General features: G+C 39.0%; 1 protein-coding gene across 1 annotated transcript in view; it reads right to left on the bottom strand.

Moving 5' to 3' along the window:
• The window catches only part of PNO1 (partner of NOB1 homolog), a 37,700-nt gene that overhangs the window by 5,483 nt on the left and 15,401 nt on the right, over positions 1-16,816 (bottom strand). Inside the window, exons 2-4 of the mRNA XM_053712109.1 lie at positions 6,799-6,948; positions 6,320-6,403; positions 1,063-1,123 (exon numbers count right to left, since the gene is read on the bottom strand). Coding sequence (XP_053568084.1) covers positions 1,063-1,123; positions 6,320-6,403; positions 6,799-6,948 — 295 coding nt within the window. The remainder of the gene's footprint in view (positions 1-1,062; positions 1,124-6,319; positions 6,404-6,798; positions 6,949-16,816) is intronic.

Genomic DNA, 16,816 nt, shown 5'->3' with positions numbered 1-16,816 from the left:
ACCTACTAGAACAGCTGAACTTTATTTGGGGTTAATCAGAGGCACTTTAAATGATGACAGGTGTGTACTGACTCCTATTTAACATGATTTTGAATGGGATTGCTCAATTCTAAACACAGCTACATCCCCAGTTATAAGATATACACACTTATGCAACCATATCATTTCAGTTTTTTATTTTTACTTCCCTCCACCTAGAAGTTTGTTTGTTTTTCAATCAAGTTGTACAGTTTATAGGTCACATTAAAAGGTGGAAAAAGTTCTAAAATGATTTATCTTTGTCTCATTTTTTTACATCACAGAAACCTGACATTTTAACAGGGGTGTGATGATAGAGATGATTGTGAGAGTGCACCTGCTACTACTCTCCATCTCTCTAACAGTTCAGTTCCAATGCCAGGGTGCTAGAGTGTGGTTTAATATATAACAAGCAGGAAACAGCACTCACTGGTCTTGACAAATACTGGATTTATTAAGTGACGTTTCGAGGGAATACATCCCTGGGGGTCTGATGAAGGGGTGTAGTGTATTCCCCGAAAAACGTCACTTAATAAATCCAGTATTTGTCAAGACCAGTGAGTGCTGTTTCCTGCTTGTGATATAGATAGAGATATAGATATATATATATTTTCAGACTTGATAAAGGAAGGAACTCTTCCGAAAGCTTGTCAACTTATAAATATATAGTTAGTTCAATAAAAAAAAAAAAAAAAAAAAAGTATCATTGCTCAATGCAATACTCTTATTATTTTGATATCTATATATCCTTAATGTTCACTTTTCTTCAAAATATACGAATGTAACTAAAAAAAAACAGCCGCATATTATTCTGTCTAGTATTTAGTGTTTATTGCTGCTGTTTAATAGTTATCTAAGCACTAAAAACTAGATCAGAACAAAGTCATTGCCTAATAACAGTTCTTACAAATTCTATTGCATTATGATATGCAGACATACTTATCACTTTAATTGCAGAACCACCTGAATTTTCTTATTATAGTAGATATCAATGTGTAACTGTAAATATTAACTTCTGATCCCTCTAACGGTTCTTCAACTTACCATCTGTGACTTCAAATGTTTCTAAGAAAAGATCATCCAGCCGAACCAACGCTAAAGCATCCTGTAACAAAAATCAGTTCATCAGCAAAAGTATGATGTCACCAAGATTTTACAAAAAGGACCGATTTCATTGCGCATAAATGACATTGTATGAATAAATCACTACTGCTAGATTCTACCCAATCTATGTGGGAAATAATGTACCAAAAGCCTTTGGGACACCTGAAATCCATATATAGCCCCTCCCTTCCTCCTGGGTTTAGTTCAGACAAGCGTAACTAGTAGTAGGGTTAATAAAATGCACAACCAGAGATATAGGAAATGTAGTAGATTAATAAAATGCACAACCAGTACATAGGAACATAACCTGAAGGCACTCACAGGGTGTAGTTTAAGACACAGAAGTGCACAGCGCTGGAAGAAACGGAATACGGAAGACAAAAATACCATCTCATGGGATAATCAGAAGATCAGCCCTGCACAGAATGACAAAGGCAGGAGACTACACCCTTGCAACTATGAACTGTGTTGAAAGGCTTTTTTGGTGTGATTATATATATATATATAACACATCTCCCTCAACCCCATACTTCCCAACATTTCTATTCTTTAAGCCGGGATTGAAGGGAGTCTCAGTGATCCAAAATTGGGTAGTCTGTGTTCAGGGACAGGTTGGTTAGAGGTCATGAATAATGTTTATGGGGGGAGGGTTAGCTGGTCTTAGGTTTCACTTTGTGAAAAAAACAATACATAAAGTATACAGAGAGTGGCAGGAGGGACACCGCACTTAAAGGGACATTCCGGTCAAAAATGAAATGCACATAGATTAATTACATCTTTGAATAGAAGCATATTTGCAATATAAATGTAAAATCCTTATAGTAAGAAGTTATTGCTGTTTTAGTGTTAACATTTTTTTAACAAGTTCATGTGAAGCGTAGCTAGATATTCTCAGTGCACCAGCATTTTAAATACTACAGCTGCTCAGATGGCCAGTGGGGCTTGTGTCATGTCAGCAATTAACAAATTGAGTCATTACTAGATGCTACAAGGACCTTAATCTCTCTGAGCAAGTGCCGTTTTTAAATATGCTGGCGCACGGTGCATACATAAATACACTTTTGAAATAGCTATAGCTTTTATAAGAAGCCTTCTTGCTTATAAACGTATAATACAAAAATGCTTCTATTCAAAACTGAAATGCATCCATGTGAATGTCAATTTGGCTGGAATGTCCCTTTAAAGTGGAATTGCTTGGGAGCTTTGCACCATAGTCTAATAGTTAGAAATTGAACTGAAGCCTCGAGAAGAGGAGTAATCAACAAAATAAATAACAACAACAAGAGTATATAGCCATTGATGAGGATTCATGACAAAACAAGTATAAGAGCTATTCTGTGATATTCTGTATTAACTGGCACAATCCCATTTATCTTGTCATACAACTTTTAAATCAATATAAACATATGCAGTACTTCAGTGTAAAGATAGTGCCTGTAGTCTCTTCAGAATTCAATTGTTACTAGAAGAAACATGAATACATTGAAACTCTACAGCAATAAAGCTGTTTAAAGTGACGGTAAACTTTCAAGAATGAGTGCCCGGTCTTTAAAAATACTATTAAAAACATTAAATTTCACCCGTTTTCTTAAAATACTTACCTTTTTTTTCTTGAAGCCGATCCAGCGGTTCACCAGCCCGTCGCAAGCCTCTTCATAAGTCAGCAATGACAATTCCGGCATCATCCAATCACGGCTTCCCCCCCCCCTCCCGGGGGAATCATTGCCTGAGGCAACACCGTGATTGGAGGAAGCCGGTTTCCTCATTGTTGGGAAAGTTAACCAGGAAGAAGCCAGCGGGGCATAGTTTTAGACGGGCCATCCGGCTTTCAGAAGAAAAAGGTAAGTATTTTTAAAATCCGGTGCAATGTCAATTTTCATGAATGAAAGTGCCCGTGTTTTTAATATTTTTTTTTAAAAAAACGGGCACTTTAACATGAAAAGTCACTTTAATGGATGACCCCAAAGAGAGGACACTACATCATTTACAGCAGTGCTTTCCAAACTGTGTGTCGTGACACAGTGTGTCGGCGGCAGTGTGTAGGTGTGTCCCTGCTTCAGCGCAATTTTTTTTTTAAATTTAATTTTTTTACATTTTTTTTGGTTTCCGTCTTTCCGCCTGCCTCCTACGCATATCACATGGTTGACACGTGATTGATACCTAGTGTGTCACAGAACATCTTAACCTATTGGCACAGCTCAGTGGGAGCTGAAACTATTTCTATTGGTGGCTTTGGCTGCACATTGGCTCCTGACTGCATGTGTAGTCTCCTCAATCGGCTTGTGACTGCACCTGTAGTCAGTAAGTGGGATAGCAGTGTGTTTAAAGCGCGGGCAGTAGTCAGTCGGACTCGCAGAGCTCTGAGGGTGGCAGCTTAAATACTGAGCTGAAGTCAGAAGTCAAAATGTTGTTTTTTTTGCAGCTAGCTCCCAGTAGTGCATTGCTGCTCCTGCTCTTGATATATGGATAGGAAGTGGAAGCTTAAAAATGCGAGTGTCTTTTTCTAATTTTTCACCAAATATTCAGAAACTGTGTTCATCCCATCAACCTCATACATCCCATTAAAATACTAAGTAGCTGTGACAGACCCCTCTGTCAGTACTGGAAGGGTTAACTTTGTTCAGCTTTGAGAAACTATTTTCTGAAAACAGGTTTCCTGGCATCAGCTATTGTTTACTGTAATTAAGTTTAAGTGATAAGCGTTCACATTGTTTAATCAGACTCCAGGTGTCAAGAAGGACTCCCTTGTTTTCTTGTGTTTAATTGATTATTTGGTTAAGTAATGTAATTCTATTGTATCCTGAAAAAGGGCGTCTTCCCTCTAATGTACTATCTTCTTCCTGTGCAGCTGTTGCTGGGGAGTGTCAACCAGGTGGGAGACCTGCATTAATACTGGGCATATAGCCCTCAATAAAACACATTCTGTTTTACCCTCAAGATGGAGCTTGGTCTCATGTTTGGGGGGAATTAACTGGGTTCGTGTGTTGCTGATCCCGTATTCAGGGCATCTTTCATCTGGTATTAACCCTCGATATCCGGGTTATACCATAACAGTAGCTATTGGTTTTATTACTTTTTTTTATTTTTTTTATTCTTGCACATACTATTACTTGTAAATACATTTCGTTATTATAGAATTTATGTATGTGCCCGTATCTCTTACAACAAGTTAGTTTAACCTCCTGTTTGCTAGTACAACTGAATTACTGTGTCGCGAAATGATGTAGGTCTAAAAAGTGTGTCACCAACATGAAAAGTTTGGAAAGCTCCGATTGACAGGATATGTCCTGCTAAAACATGCACACTATCTTCGTCAAGAGACAGTACCCACTTCATATAAACAGGAAATATACAGCTAATATAAGTCACAGCAACAGTGACATTTAGAGATATAATAAACCCCACATAAAAATAAATTGCGTCCAGCTCATGGGGTCATGCAATGATTGGAGGAAGCCAGATTCGTCATTGCTGTGCTAACTACAGCAGGAGATGCGGGCGGAAGATAACTGGTCTGTTTACCATAAACAAAAGGTAAGTATTTTAAAAAAGAAGCTTCATTGTAAAGTTTAATGAATGAAAGTTCCCCTGTTTTTAAGATTAGTTTAGATACCGGGCACTTATTCATTAAACTTTATATTAACTTTAATGTTTAAAAGGAACATGAAACCCAAATGTTTTATTTCATGATTTAGATAGATCATGTGATTTTAAACAACTTTCCAATTTACTTCTATTATCCAATTTGTTTTGTTCTCTTGGTATCCTTTATTGATAATATGTAAGAAGGCTCAGGAGCTGTTGATTGCTGGCTGCACATATATACCTTATGTTATTGGCTCACTTGATGTGTTCAGCTAGCTCCCAGTATGCAATGCTGCTGCTTCATCATGATGTTCACAACGTCTCATATTTTTACTTCAATCTGCTTTTAGATGAGACTTTGTGAACCTAATTTGCATGTCTTACTCATAATACTTTGTTGCATTCGAACCAATATATCCAGAGGTCTTCTGATGGTTATTCTTGTCTAGATTTCTTAATAGGCTACACAATTAGTTAATCTCACATATATACAGTATATAATAATATAATATATATCACACACACTTGGTATCCCTTGCAACAAAGATAGGTAACAGGTAGGCTGAAGAAGAGCAATGCACTAGTAGGAGCTTGCTGCCGATTGGTGGCTGCACATATAGTCCTTGCCACCGGCTGATCCGACGTGTTCAGCTAGCTCCCAGTAGCACATTCCTGCTTCTTCAAATGATACCTAGAGAACAAAGTAAATTTGATTAACAGAAGTAAATTGGAAAGTAGTTTAAAATTGGATACTCTGAATCATGAAAGAAACATTTGGGATATCATGTCCCTTTACACTTATAAGCAGATTAGTAATATTGAGCTATATACAAGATAATGTTACATTGTGGACTTGTAGGGAGTCATATTTTTACATATACCCAGCAAATGAAGCACTGCATACAGAAGAAATGCTTAAAATCATTTAGGCAACAATAATGTTTTAGCACAATTTACAAGGTTTTGAAAATGACAAGTGCCATTCAGGGATACACCTCTTAAAAACCTGGTTATGTTCACTTCATGTTTCAGGTCTCCTTTGCTGTGGCAAATTATGGACAGATGTAAATAAACGTATACTCTAATCTAAGCAATAAAGTTGCAGGGTCGGATAAATGTCACCATGATATGATGGTGGCACTCAAGCCTCTCTGGTGGGTATGGAGCAAGCAACATTTTCAAATGTATTTTGCAAAACAAACAGGCAAAATGGCTGTTATCTGTCACTTAGATACATACGGTATAGTAAAAGTAAACCTATTATGGCAAAGTTATAGCGGCCAAATCCCACTGATTGTAAACCAAAGCTCTAGAATGAGGTACGTGCAAAGAAAGGGCAGGGCGACAATGCACCTCTCCAGTGGTTGCATTTATTTATTTTTTAAATATAATCACCTCACTCCCAAAGCAACTCCACCTCTCCTGCTCTGCATTCATTGAGTTTTTTCTGCCTGGAAGTGTTTTATTCTAGTTATAGTTTTAATCTATTATATTTGATTTTGGCTATACATAAGATCTGGGTATATGATGCAGTGGGAGAAGAAAAATACAAGTTTGTAGGACAAGGTCGAAAACCACAGCTCTACGGCAAGAGAATTATAGTTTAACTTACCTCAACCTGAAAGCCCAGTACAAAGGCTTTGACGAAATCTGCTGCTTTTGTCAATGCACCTACATCTGTTGTTTCTTTACAAGTCTATAAAAAAAAAAAACATATGAAAAATTAAAAGTAACATCTTTATAAGCAGTTGTAGTACAAATGTATATAAAACAAATGTATGATGGAAGACAGAAATGCAGGACACACATAGACATGTGTGTTTATACCTTTTTTTTGTTTTTAATGTTAACAAATAACCAGCAAATTTGTAAAGACGACACAAATTATCATAGTACTAATTCTATAAATAGTCTGTATAGGCTTCCATATTATTTATTTCTTTAGATTCTCCCAATGAGTTCACCTCACTAGCAGTATATTTGACACAGAGGAAACAAAAATATTAGGATCGGTTACTTTCTAGCTAAAGTTGTATAACACAAAGCATTTTCTTTAGGAAGCATTTGACAATGAAGTACAAGATATCCTACCTTTATTTCCACATTTCTTGTTTTTAGATTGAACCGAACCTGAAGCTGCAAATGTTCCACAATTGGTGTAAATATTTTCATCCAATTCTCTTTTAGAGGGGTATATCTATGTGGAGGAACAGGGATTTTCCTCATTTCATCTTTGTCTCCCTAAAAATAAAAAACCTTTTAGCCATAAATAACATTTAATAGTATATATCAAAGTAGAATACTAAAGTGAAGTGAAATATTATAGGGACAGTCTACATCAGAATTTGTATTGTTTAAAAAGATAGATAATCCCATTCCCCAGTTTTGCATAACCAACACAGTTATAATAATATACTTTTTACCTCTGCGATTACCTTGTATCTAAGCCTCTGCCGACTGCCCCCCTTTTTTATTTTAGTTCTTTTGACAGACATGCATTTTAGCCAATCAGTGCTGACGCATGAACTAACACTCTCTAGTTGTGAAAAACTGTCAAAATTCATTCAGATGAGAGGTGGCCTTCATGGGGTAAGAAATTAGCATATGGACCTACCTAGGCTTAGCTTTCAACTAAGAACACCAAGAGAACAAAGCAAAATTGATGATAAAAGTAAATTGTAAAGTTGTTTAAAATGACATGCCCTATCTGTATCATGAAAGTTTATTTTTTGACTAGACTGTCCCTTTAAGCTAATATTGGCAATGAGAGGCAGAGGCAACATTTAAATTAACATAACGGTGGAAAAATGCTATTACAGTATTTAACCCCTGCAATCATGTGATAAGCCAACGACAAGAGGCATGCGTCTAGCCACCAGCTGTCTCCAAGAAGCTCATTGCTGCGCCTAAGCCTACCTAGGTATGGTTTTCAAAAGATACCAAGAGAACAAACATTTTAAGATAATTTTCAATTTAATTGTATTTGAGCCATGAAAAGTTAACTGGGACTTAGGAAGCATCTGCTTCCTCTGCCCATGACAGATACACCCATATTAGAATGAGTGCAGAGCCCTGCTGGGAAAAAAATAAATAAAAAAAAAATACAGTATTCCTATTCTGTTTTGTTTACAAATAGGAAAAATTGTGCTCTAGCAAAAGGTACTATTTCTAGATGGCGTTTACAATGTCCTTTATGTATGATGAACGGACAAGCAGCCTCCCTCAGATACTTGGTAAAATTTACATGTAGATAACTGAGTTAACATTTTACCTTCTACAAGTCTCTTTTCTGGACAAAAGGTCACCAAAACAATTCATTTTGTGAGAAAGTACAAGACAACTATTGGAAAAAAAAATCTGAAACTGTTCCGAGGACCACTTTTTGGTTAAGAAAATTTATATATGGTTCACTGACTGGTAGGGCTTATATTTCGGAAACCCTTCTAGCAGAGGTAATTGCAAGTAGAAAATTGGCAACGGTAACATTCAATAAATTGGTGTCATATGGCAAAATGGTTCTTAAAAAGGGACATGAAACCCAAACATTTTCTTTCATGATTTACGCAGAGCATACAATTTTAAACAACTTTCCAATTTACTTCTATTATGCTTCCGTCTCGTTATCCTTTGCTGAAAGGTTTATCTAGGTAAGCTCAGGAGCAGCGAAGAACCTAGGTTCTAGCTGCTGATTGGTGGCTGCATATATATACCGATTGTCATTGGCTCACCAATGTGTTCAGTTAGAGACCAGTAGTGCATTGCTGCTGCTTCAACAAATTATACCAAGAGAATTAAACAAATTTGATAATAGAAGTAAACTGTAAAGTTGTTAAAAATGGTTTGTTCTACCTAAATCATGAAAGAAAAAACAGAATTTATGCTTACCTGATAAATTACTTTCTCCAACGGTGTGTCCGGTCCACGGCGTCATCCTTACTTGTGGGATATTCTCTTCCCCAACAGGAAATGGCAAAGAGTCCCAGCAAAGCTGGTCACATGATCCCTCCTAGGCTCCGCCCACCCCAGTCATTCGACCGACGGACAGGAGGAAATATATATAGGAGAAACCATATGGTACCGTGGTGACTGTAGTTAGAGAAAATAATTCATCAGACCCGATTAAAAAACCAGGGCGGGCCGTGGACCGGACACACCGTTGGAGAAAGTAATTTATCAGGTAAGCATAAATTCTGTTTTCTCCAACATTGGTGTGTCCGGTCCACGGCGTCATCCTTACTTGTGGGAACCAATACCAAAGCTTTAGGACACGGATGAAGGGAGGGAGCAAATCAGGTCACCTAAACGGAAGGCACCACAGCTTGCAAAACCTTTCTCCCAAAAATAGCCTCCGAAGAAGCAAAAGTATCAAATTTGTAAAATTTGGCAAAAGTGTGCAGTGAAGACCAAGTCGCTGCCTTACATATCTGGTCAACAGAAGCCTCGTTCTTGAAGGCCCATGTGGAAGCCACAGCCCTAGTGGAGTGAGCTGTGATTCTTTCAGGAGGCTGCCGTCCGGCAGTCTCATAAGCCAATCGGATAATGCTTTTAAGCCAAAAGGAAAGAGAGGTAGAAGTCGCTTTTAGACCTCTCCTTTTACCAGAATAAACAACAAACAAGGAAGATGTTTGTCTGAAATCTTTAGTAGCCTCTAAATAGAACTTTAGAGCACGGACAACGTCCAAATTGTGTAACAAACGTTCCTTCTTTGAAACTGGATTCGGACACAAAGAAGGTACAACTATCTCCTGGTTAATATTTTTGTTAGAAACAACTTTAGGAAGAAAACCAGGCTTAGTACGCAAAACCACCTTATCTGCATGGAACACCAGATAAGGAGGAGAACACTGCAGAGCAGATAACTCTGAAACTCTTCTAGCAGAAGAAATTGCAACCAAAAACAAAACTTTCCAAGATAGTAACTTAATATCTATGGAATGTAAGGGTTCAAACGGAACCCCTTGAAGAACTGAAAGAACTAGATTTAGACTCCAGGGAGGAGTCAAAGGTCTGTAAACAGGCTTGATCCTAACCAGAGCCTGAACAAATGCTTGAACATCTGGCACAGCTGCCAGTCTTTTGTGTAGTAAGACCGATAAAGCAGAGATCTGTCCCTTTAGAGAACTTGCAGATAATCCTTTCTCCAAACCTTCTTGAAGAAAGGAGAGAATCTTAGGAATTTTTATCTTATTCCATGGGAATCCTTTGGATTCACACCAACAGATATATTTTTTCCATATTTTATGGTAAATTTTTCTAGTTACAGGTTTTCTGGCCTGAACCAGAGTATCTATCACCGAATCTGAAAACCCACGCTTTGATAGAATCAAGCGTTCAATCTCCAAGCCGTCAGTTGGAGGGAGACCCGATTTGGGTGTTCGAATGGACCTTGAACAAGAAGGTCCTGTCTCAAAGGTAGCTTCCATGGTGGAGCCGATGACATTCACCAGGTCTGCATACCAAGTCCTGCGTGGCCACGCAGGAGCTATCAAGATCACCGAGGCCCTCTCCTGATTGATCCTGGCTATCAGCCTGGGAATGAGAGGAAACGGTGGGAATACGTAAGCTAGGTTGAAAGTCCAAGGTGCTACTAGTGCATCTACTAGAGTCGCCTTGGGATCCCTGGATCTGGACCCGTAGCAAGGAACCTTGAAGTTCTGACGAGACGCCATCAGATCCATGTCTGGAATGCCCCATAATTGAGTTATTTGGGCAAAGATTTCCGGATGGAGTTCCCACTCCCCCGGATGAAATGTCTGACGACTCAGAAAATCCGCTTCCCAATTTACCACTCCTGGGATGTGGATCGCAGACAAGTGGCAGGAGTGATCCTCCGCCCATTGAATTATTTTGGTCACTTCTTTCATCGCCAGGGAACTCTTTGTTCCCCCTTGATGATTGATATAAGCAACAGTCGTCATGTTGTCTGATTGGAACCTTATGAATTTGGCCTTTGCTGGTTGAGGCCAAGCTCTGAGAGCATTGAATATCGCTCTCAGTTCCAGAATGTTTATCGGGAGAAGAGACTCCTCCCGAGACCATAGACCCTGAGCTTTCAGGGATTCCCAGACCGCACCCCAGCCCACTAAACTGGCGTCGGTCGTGACAATGACCCACTCTGGCCTGCGGAAGCTCATTCCCTGAGACAGATGGTCCAGGGTCAGCCACCAACGGAGTGAATCTCTGGTCTTTTGATCTACTTGAATCATTGGAGACAAGTCTGTATAATCCCCATTCCACTGTTTGAGCATGCACAGTTGTAATGGTCTTAGATGAATTCGTGCAAAGGGAACTATGTCCATTGTTGCAACCATCAATCCTATTACTTCCATGCACTGCGCTATGGAAGGACGAGGAACAGAATGAAGCACTTGACAAGAGCTTAGAAGTTTTGATTTTCTGACCTCTGTCAGAAAAATCCTCATTTCTAAGGAATCTATTATTGTTCCCAAGAAGGGAACTCTTGTTGACGGGGACAGAGAACTCTTTTCTTTGTTCACCTTCCATCCGTGAGATGTGAGGAAGGCTAGAACGATGTCCGTATGAGCCTTTGCCTTTGACAGGGACGACGCTTGTATTAGAATGTCGTCCAAGTAAGGTACTACTGCAATGCCCCTTGGTCTTAGAACCGCTAGAAGGGACCCTAGCACCTTTGTGAAAATCCTTGGAGCAGTGGCTAATCCGAATGGAAGAGCCACAAACTGGTAATGTTTGTCCAGAAAAGCGAACCTTAGGAACTGATGATGTTCCTTGTGGATAGGGATATGTAGGTACGCATCCTTTAGATCCACGGTAGTCATAAATTGACTTTCCTGGATGGTGGGTAGAATCGTTCGAATGGTTTCCATTTTGAACGATGGTACCCTGAGAAATTTGTTTAGGATCTTCAAATCCAAAATTGGTCTGAACGTTCCCTCTTTTTTGGGAACTACGAACAGATTGGAATAAAATCCCATTCCTTGTTCCTTTATTGGAACTGGGTGTATCACTCCCATCTTTAACAGGTCTTCTACACAATGTAAGAATGCCTGTCTCTTTATTTGGTTTGAGGATAAGTGAGACTTGTGGAACCTTCCCCTTGGGGGTAGTTCCTTGAATTCCAGGAGATAACCTTGAGAAACTATTTCTAGCGCCCAAGGATCCTGAACATCTCTTGCCCAAGCCTGAGCAAAGAGAGAAAGTCTGCCCCCCACCAGATCCGGTCCCGGATCGGGGGCTACTCCTTCATGCTGTTTTGTTAGCAGTGGCAGGCTTCTTGGCCTGCTTACCCTTGTTCCAGCCTTGCATTGGTTTCCAGGCTGGTTTGGGTTGTGAGGCATTACCCTCTTGCTTAGAGGATGCAGAATTAGAGGCTGGTCCATTTCTGCGAAAGGGACGAAAATTAGGTTTATTTTTAGCCTTAAAAGACCTATCCTGTGGAAGGGCGTGGCCCTTTCCCCCAGCGATGTCTGAAATAATCTCTTTCAAATCAGGTCCAAATAAAGTTTTACCTTTGAAAGGAATGTTAAGCAATTTTGTCTTGGATGACACATCCGCTGACCAAGACTTTAGCCAAAGCGCTCTGCGCGCCACGATAGCAAACCCTGAATTTTTCGCCGCTAATTTTGCTAATTGCAAAGCGGCATCTAAAATAAAAGAGTTAGCCAATTTAAGTGCGTGAACTCTGTCCATAACCTCCTCATATGGAGTTTCTCTACTGAGCGACTTTTCTAGTTCCTCGAACCAGAACCACGCTGCCGTAGTGACAGGAACAATGCATGAAATTGGTTGTAGAAGGTAGCCTTGCTGTACAAAAATCTTTTTAAGCAAACCTTCCAATTTTTTATCCATAGGATCTTTGAAAGCACAACTATCTTCGATAGGAATAGTAGTGCGTTTGTTTAGAGTAGAAACTGCCCCCTCGACCTTGGGGACTGTCTGCCATAAGTCCTTTCTGGGGTCGACCATAGGAAATAATTTCTTAAATATAGGGGGCGGAACAAAAAGGTATGCCAGGCTTTTCCCACTCTTTATTTACTATGTCCGCCACCCGCTTGGGTATAGGAAAAGCATCGGGGGGCACCGGAACCTCTAGGAACCTGTCCATCTTGCATAATTTCTCTGGAATGACCAAATTGTCACAATCATCCAGAGTAGATAACACCTCCTTAAGCAGTACGCGGAGATGTTCTAATTTAAATTTAAATGTCACAACATCAGGTACAGCTTGATGAGAAATTTTTCCTGAATCTGAAATTTCTCCCTCAGACAAAACCTCCCTCATGGCCCCTTCAGATTGGTGTGAGAGTATGACAGAACAATTATCATCAGCGTCCTCTTGCTCTTCAGTGTTTAAAACAGAGCAATCGCGCTTTCTCTAATAAGTAGGCATTTTGGATAAAAGATTTGCTATGGAGTTATCCATTACAGCCGTTAATTGTTGCATGGTAATAAGTATTGGCGCACTAGATGTACTAGGGGCCTCCTACATGGGCAAAACTGGTGTAGACACAGTAGGAGATAATGTACTATCATGTTTACTCCCCTCATTTGAGGAATCATCTTGGGCAATATCATTATTTGTGGCAGTACTGTCCTTACTTTGTTTGGACGCTATGGCACAATTATCACATAAATTTAAATGGGGAGACACATTGGCTTTCATACATATAGAACATAGCTTATCTGAAGGTACAGACATGTTAAACAGGCTTAAACTTGTCAACAAAGCACAAAAAACGTTTTAAAATAAAACAGTTACTGTCACTTTAAATTTCAAACAGAAAACACTTTATTACTGAATATGTGAAAAAGTATGAAGGAATTGTTCAAAAATTAAAGCCTTAAAAGTATTGCACACCAAATTTCAGAGCTTTAACCCTTAAAATAACGGAACCGGAGCCGTTTTTCAATTTAACCCCTATACAGTCCCAGATATAGTCTTTGCTAAGACCCAACCAAGCCCTGAGGGGAATACGATACCAAATGACGCCTTCTAAAAGCTTTTTCAGAGATTCTTAGATCCTCGCATCTGCATGCCCTGCTCTCAAAAAACAACTGCGCATTAATGGCGCGAAAATGAGGCTCAGTCTATGATTAGAAAGGCCCCCTGACTGAAAAAGGTGTCCAATACAGTGCCTGCCGTTTTATAAACGTTCCCCAAGATTATAAATGCCAATTATTAGCCTAAATCTGAATAATATGCACAAATAAAGCAATCGATTTAGCCCATAAAAATGTCTACCAGTTTTTTAGCCCATAATAAGCCCTTTATTCTGTTTGTTTTTGACTAAGAAAATGGCTTACCGGTCCCCATGAGGGGAAATGACAGCCTTCCAGCATTACACAGTCTTGTTAGAAATATGGCTAGTCATACCTTAAGCAGAAAAGTCTGCTAACTGTTTCCCCCAACTGAAGTTACTTCATCTCAACAGTCCTATGTGGAAACAGTTACTGTCTGCTAAAATCATCTTCCTCTTACAAACAGAAATCTTCATCCTTTTCTGTTTCAGAGTAAATAGTACATACCAGCACTATTTTAAAATAACAAACACTTGATAGAAGAATAAAAACTACATTTAAACACCAAAAAACTCTTAACCATCTCCGTGGAGATGTTGCCTGTGCAACGGCAAAGAGAATGACTAGGGTGGGCGGAGCCTAGGAGGGATCATGTGACCAGCTTTGCTGGGACTCTTTGCCATTTCCTGTTGGGGAAGAGAATATCCCACAAGTAAGGATGACGCCGTGGACCGGACACACCAATGTTGGAGAAATGTTGGGTTTCATGTCCCTTTAAGTCAAGAGTCTAAATCCCATGGAGGTACATAGGACTGGATATAAACCAAGTCTTAAATCTGAAGAACATATGAAGGAACTGCATGTTTAGTCTCTATCATATGCAAGAAGTAAGTCACAACAAATGATTATTCAGGTATTCTGATACAGAAATGATGGCTAACAATGCTGCAGTCTTTCCTTGCTTGAAGGAATGTTTCAATAACAGCACCAGAAATATATTCAACTGTCAAAGACAACAATGCTGCAAACTGCAAACTTGTCAGATTCAGATGAATCCTAATGCAAAATGTCTGGAAATATTAACAGATACTATGGAAGTTCTGTTCCAGGTCTGGATCTGTAAGTAGCAAAAACCATGACCTTCTTGACCATAATAGAAAATGTTATGTTCTTCGCCTTTTTCGGATATATATAGCCTTATCTAGTTTGAACAGCAACTTTTAAACCAATGGAAAAGGTGACGGATATCTGCTGAAGAATTTGAAGATCAATGGAAACATCCATATCATATCTGGGCAACCCCTGCATGCCTGCCATTCTCCTTGTGTAATGCTGGGTGGGTACCATCAATATGTGCTGCTGTTGAATTGTTAACATTGTCCACAGCCTACACAAGGATTGGCTCCAATTCCTGTAGAAGGCAGACTATTTGACACTACCCGAATATTTTAAGATGGTTCTAATCAGGTAAGGTCATGGGCAAGATTATTTCTGCTAAACACTTTTAAAAAAAAAAAAAAAAAAAAAAAAAAAAAAAAAAAAAAAAAAAAAAAAAAAAAAACAGTATCTGACTTTCCTACCAGAAGACAAATTTTGTACACAATTGCCTGTTTGAACTATTTTCCAGGTGGTGGAAAATTTGAATTTCTTAAATCTGCTCTCAAAGGAACAAGAAAATTCCAGGGATATAGATAACTGAAATTACATGCTGCTACTGGAATGTGAAAATAGACGTCATTCTGGTCTAAAGGAAGGACGCTGGAGTGATCTTGCATTTCATAACAAGTAAAATGTTTACAACCTATAGATCTAGAATTGGCAACAGCAGCCTACAGTTAGATTTTCTGATTAAGCTAACTATGACAATCCTTATTTTTCTGACATGGAAGATATTTGAAAATCTTGTTCAATCATATAACCTGTCCTTATCATTCTCAGTACCTAGGTATTGCACAGATGTCTTTGAAACTTGACTGATGACCTTCAACTATCAGACAGTCAGGCTGCCTCACTTCTGGACTGAAAGGAAAGTCAACCACTCCCTCCTCTCTTGGTATATTAGAGTTATTTCCAAGCCTTGAGTGGGAAAGAACTCATGACTCGAATGGTTTGAAACATCTTGTCTAATACAGTAATGAAACCTATTAACTTCTGTTAAAAAACAAAAAAAAAAACTTTTTCTTCTAGTTTGCCATGCAATGAATGTCTAATTGTTTGCCAAACATACTGTTCCTTAGCGTTTCAACTACACTGCACATCATACCAGACTTGTGGCAAGAACCTTGCTTTCAACTTCAAAAAGGTCTAATATATTTTGTGAGAAAAGTTAAAAACAATCTCAAATTATACATATAATTAATAGCTTCATCAACTTTACGAAGGCTTTAAAAACTAGCACTAGCAAATTTAAAATGTTTGTCCTGCACCTGAAACTTCCTTTCAGACTTATTAAACTCCTTTAATACATAAGGAGGGAGAAAATGGAATACATCTTTATGTCTTACAGCAAAATTAAACCAATCCTCACTTATGCCACATTAGGAGGAAGTCGAGTGGATTTAATAAAATGTAGACAAAACAGACATGACAACTACAGCTCTGAGAAACCAAAGTCTGACAGATCTTCTCTTTCTCAGAGAAATAGGCATGGTCAGAGGCAGCTTACTCAGAAACCATAAACAGTAGGCAGCTGAGGCTGATCCATAGCAGGTCCAAATAAACACTTGATATAGCTTGCACAGAACTCATTCCATTTTGCATTAGACATGTGGTGGGAGAATCAATGACCTCTGCAGTATGCTCAGGGCTGCGGCCGGGGGGGAAGGGAGCACAAGAACATGACCAGCAAAACTCACTCATAAAAGACAGTTACTATGTCATGTGATTGATGGTGTCCTCGTGCACCCACAACAAATATGGCATCCACTACAGGTTATAATTGAAGGTGTTTTAAAAAAAATGTCACCTCAAAATATCCTGTGATGCCATCAGCATGCGTCACAGTACAGAGACCCTGTGACGCACAATCCCACGCTAGCAGTAATAAAAGGCCCACAAGACACTGGAGCTAAGTATAAGGAAAAAAAAGAATAGTAAAATCACTTCACTGTTC

Source organism: Bombina bombina, chromosome 4 (genome assembly GCF_027579735.1).
Source record: "Bombina bombina isolate aBomBom1 chromosome 4, aBomBom1.pri, whole genome shotgun sequence".
NCBI classification, from domain to species: Eukaryota; Metazoa; Chordata; class Amphibia; order Anura; family Bombinatoridae; genus Bombina; species Bombina bombina.
The sequence above is the reverse complement of the archived record's forward strand: the minus strand, read 5'-3'. Positions and strand labels throughout refer to the sequence as shown.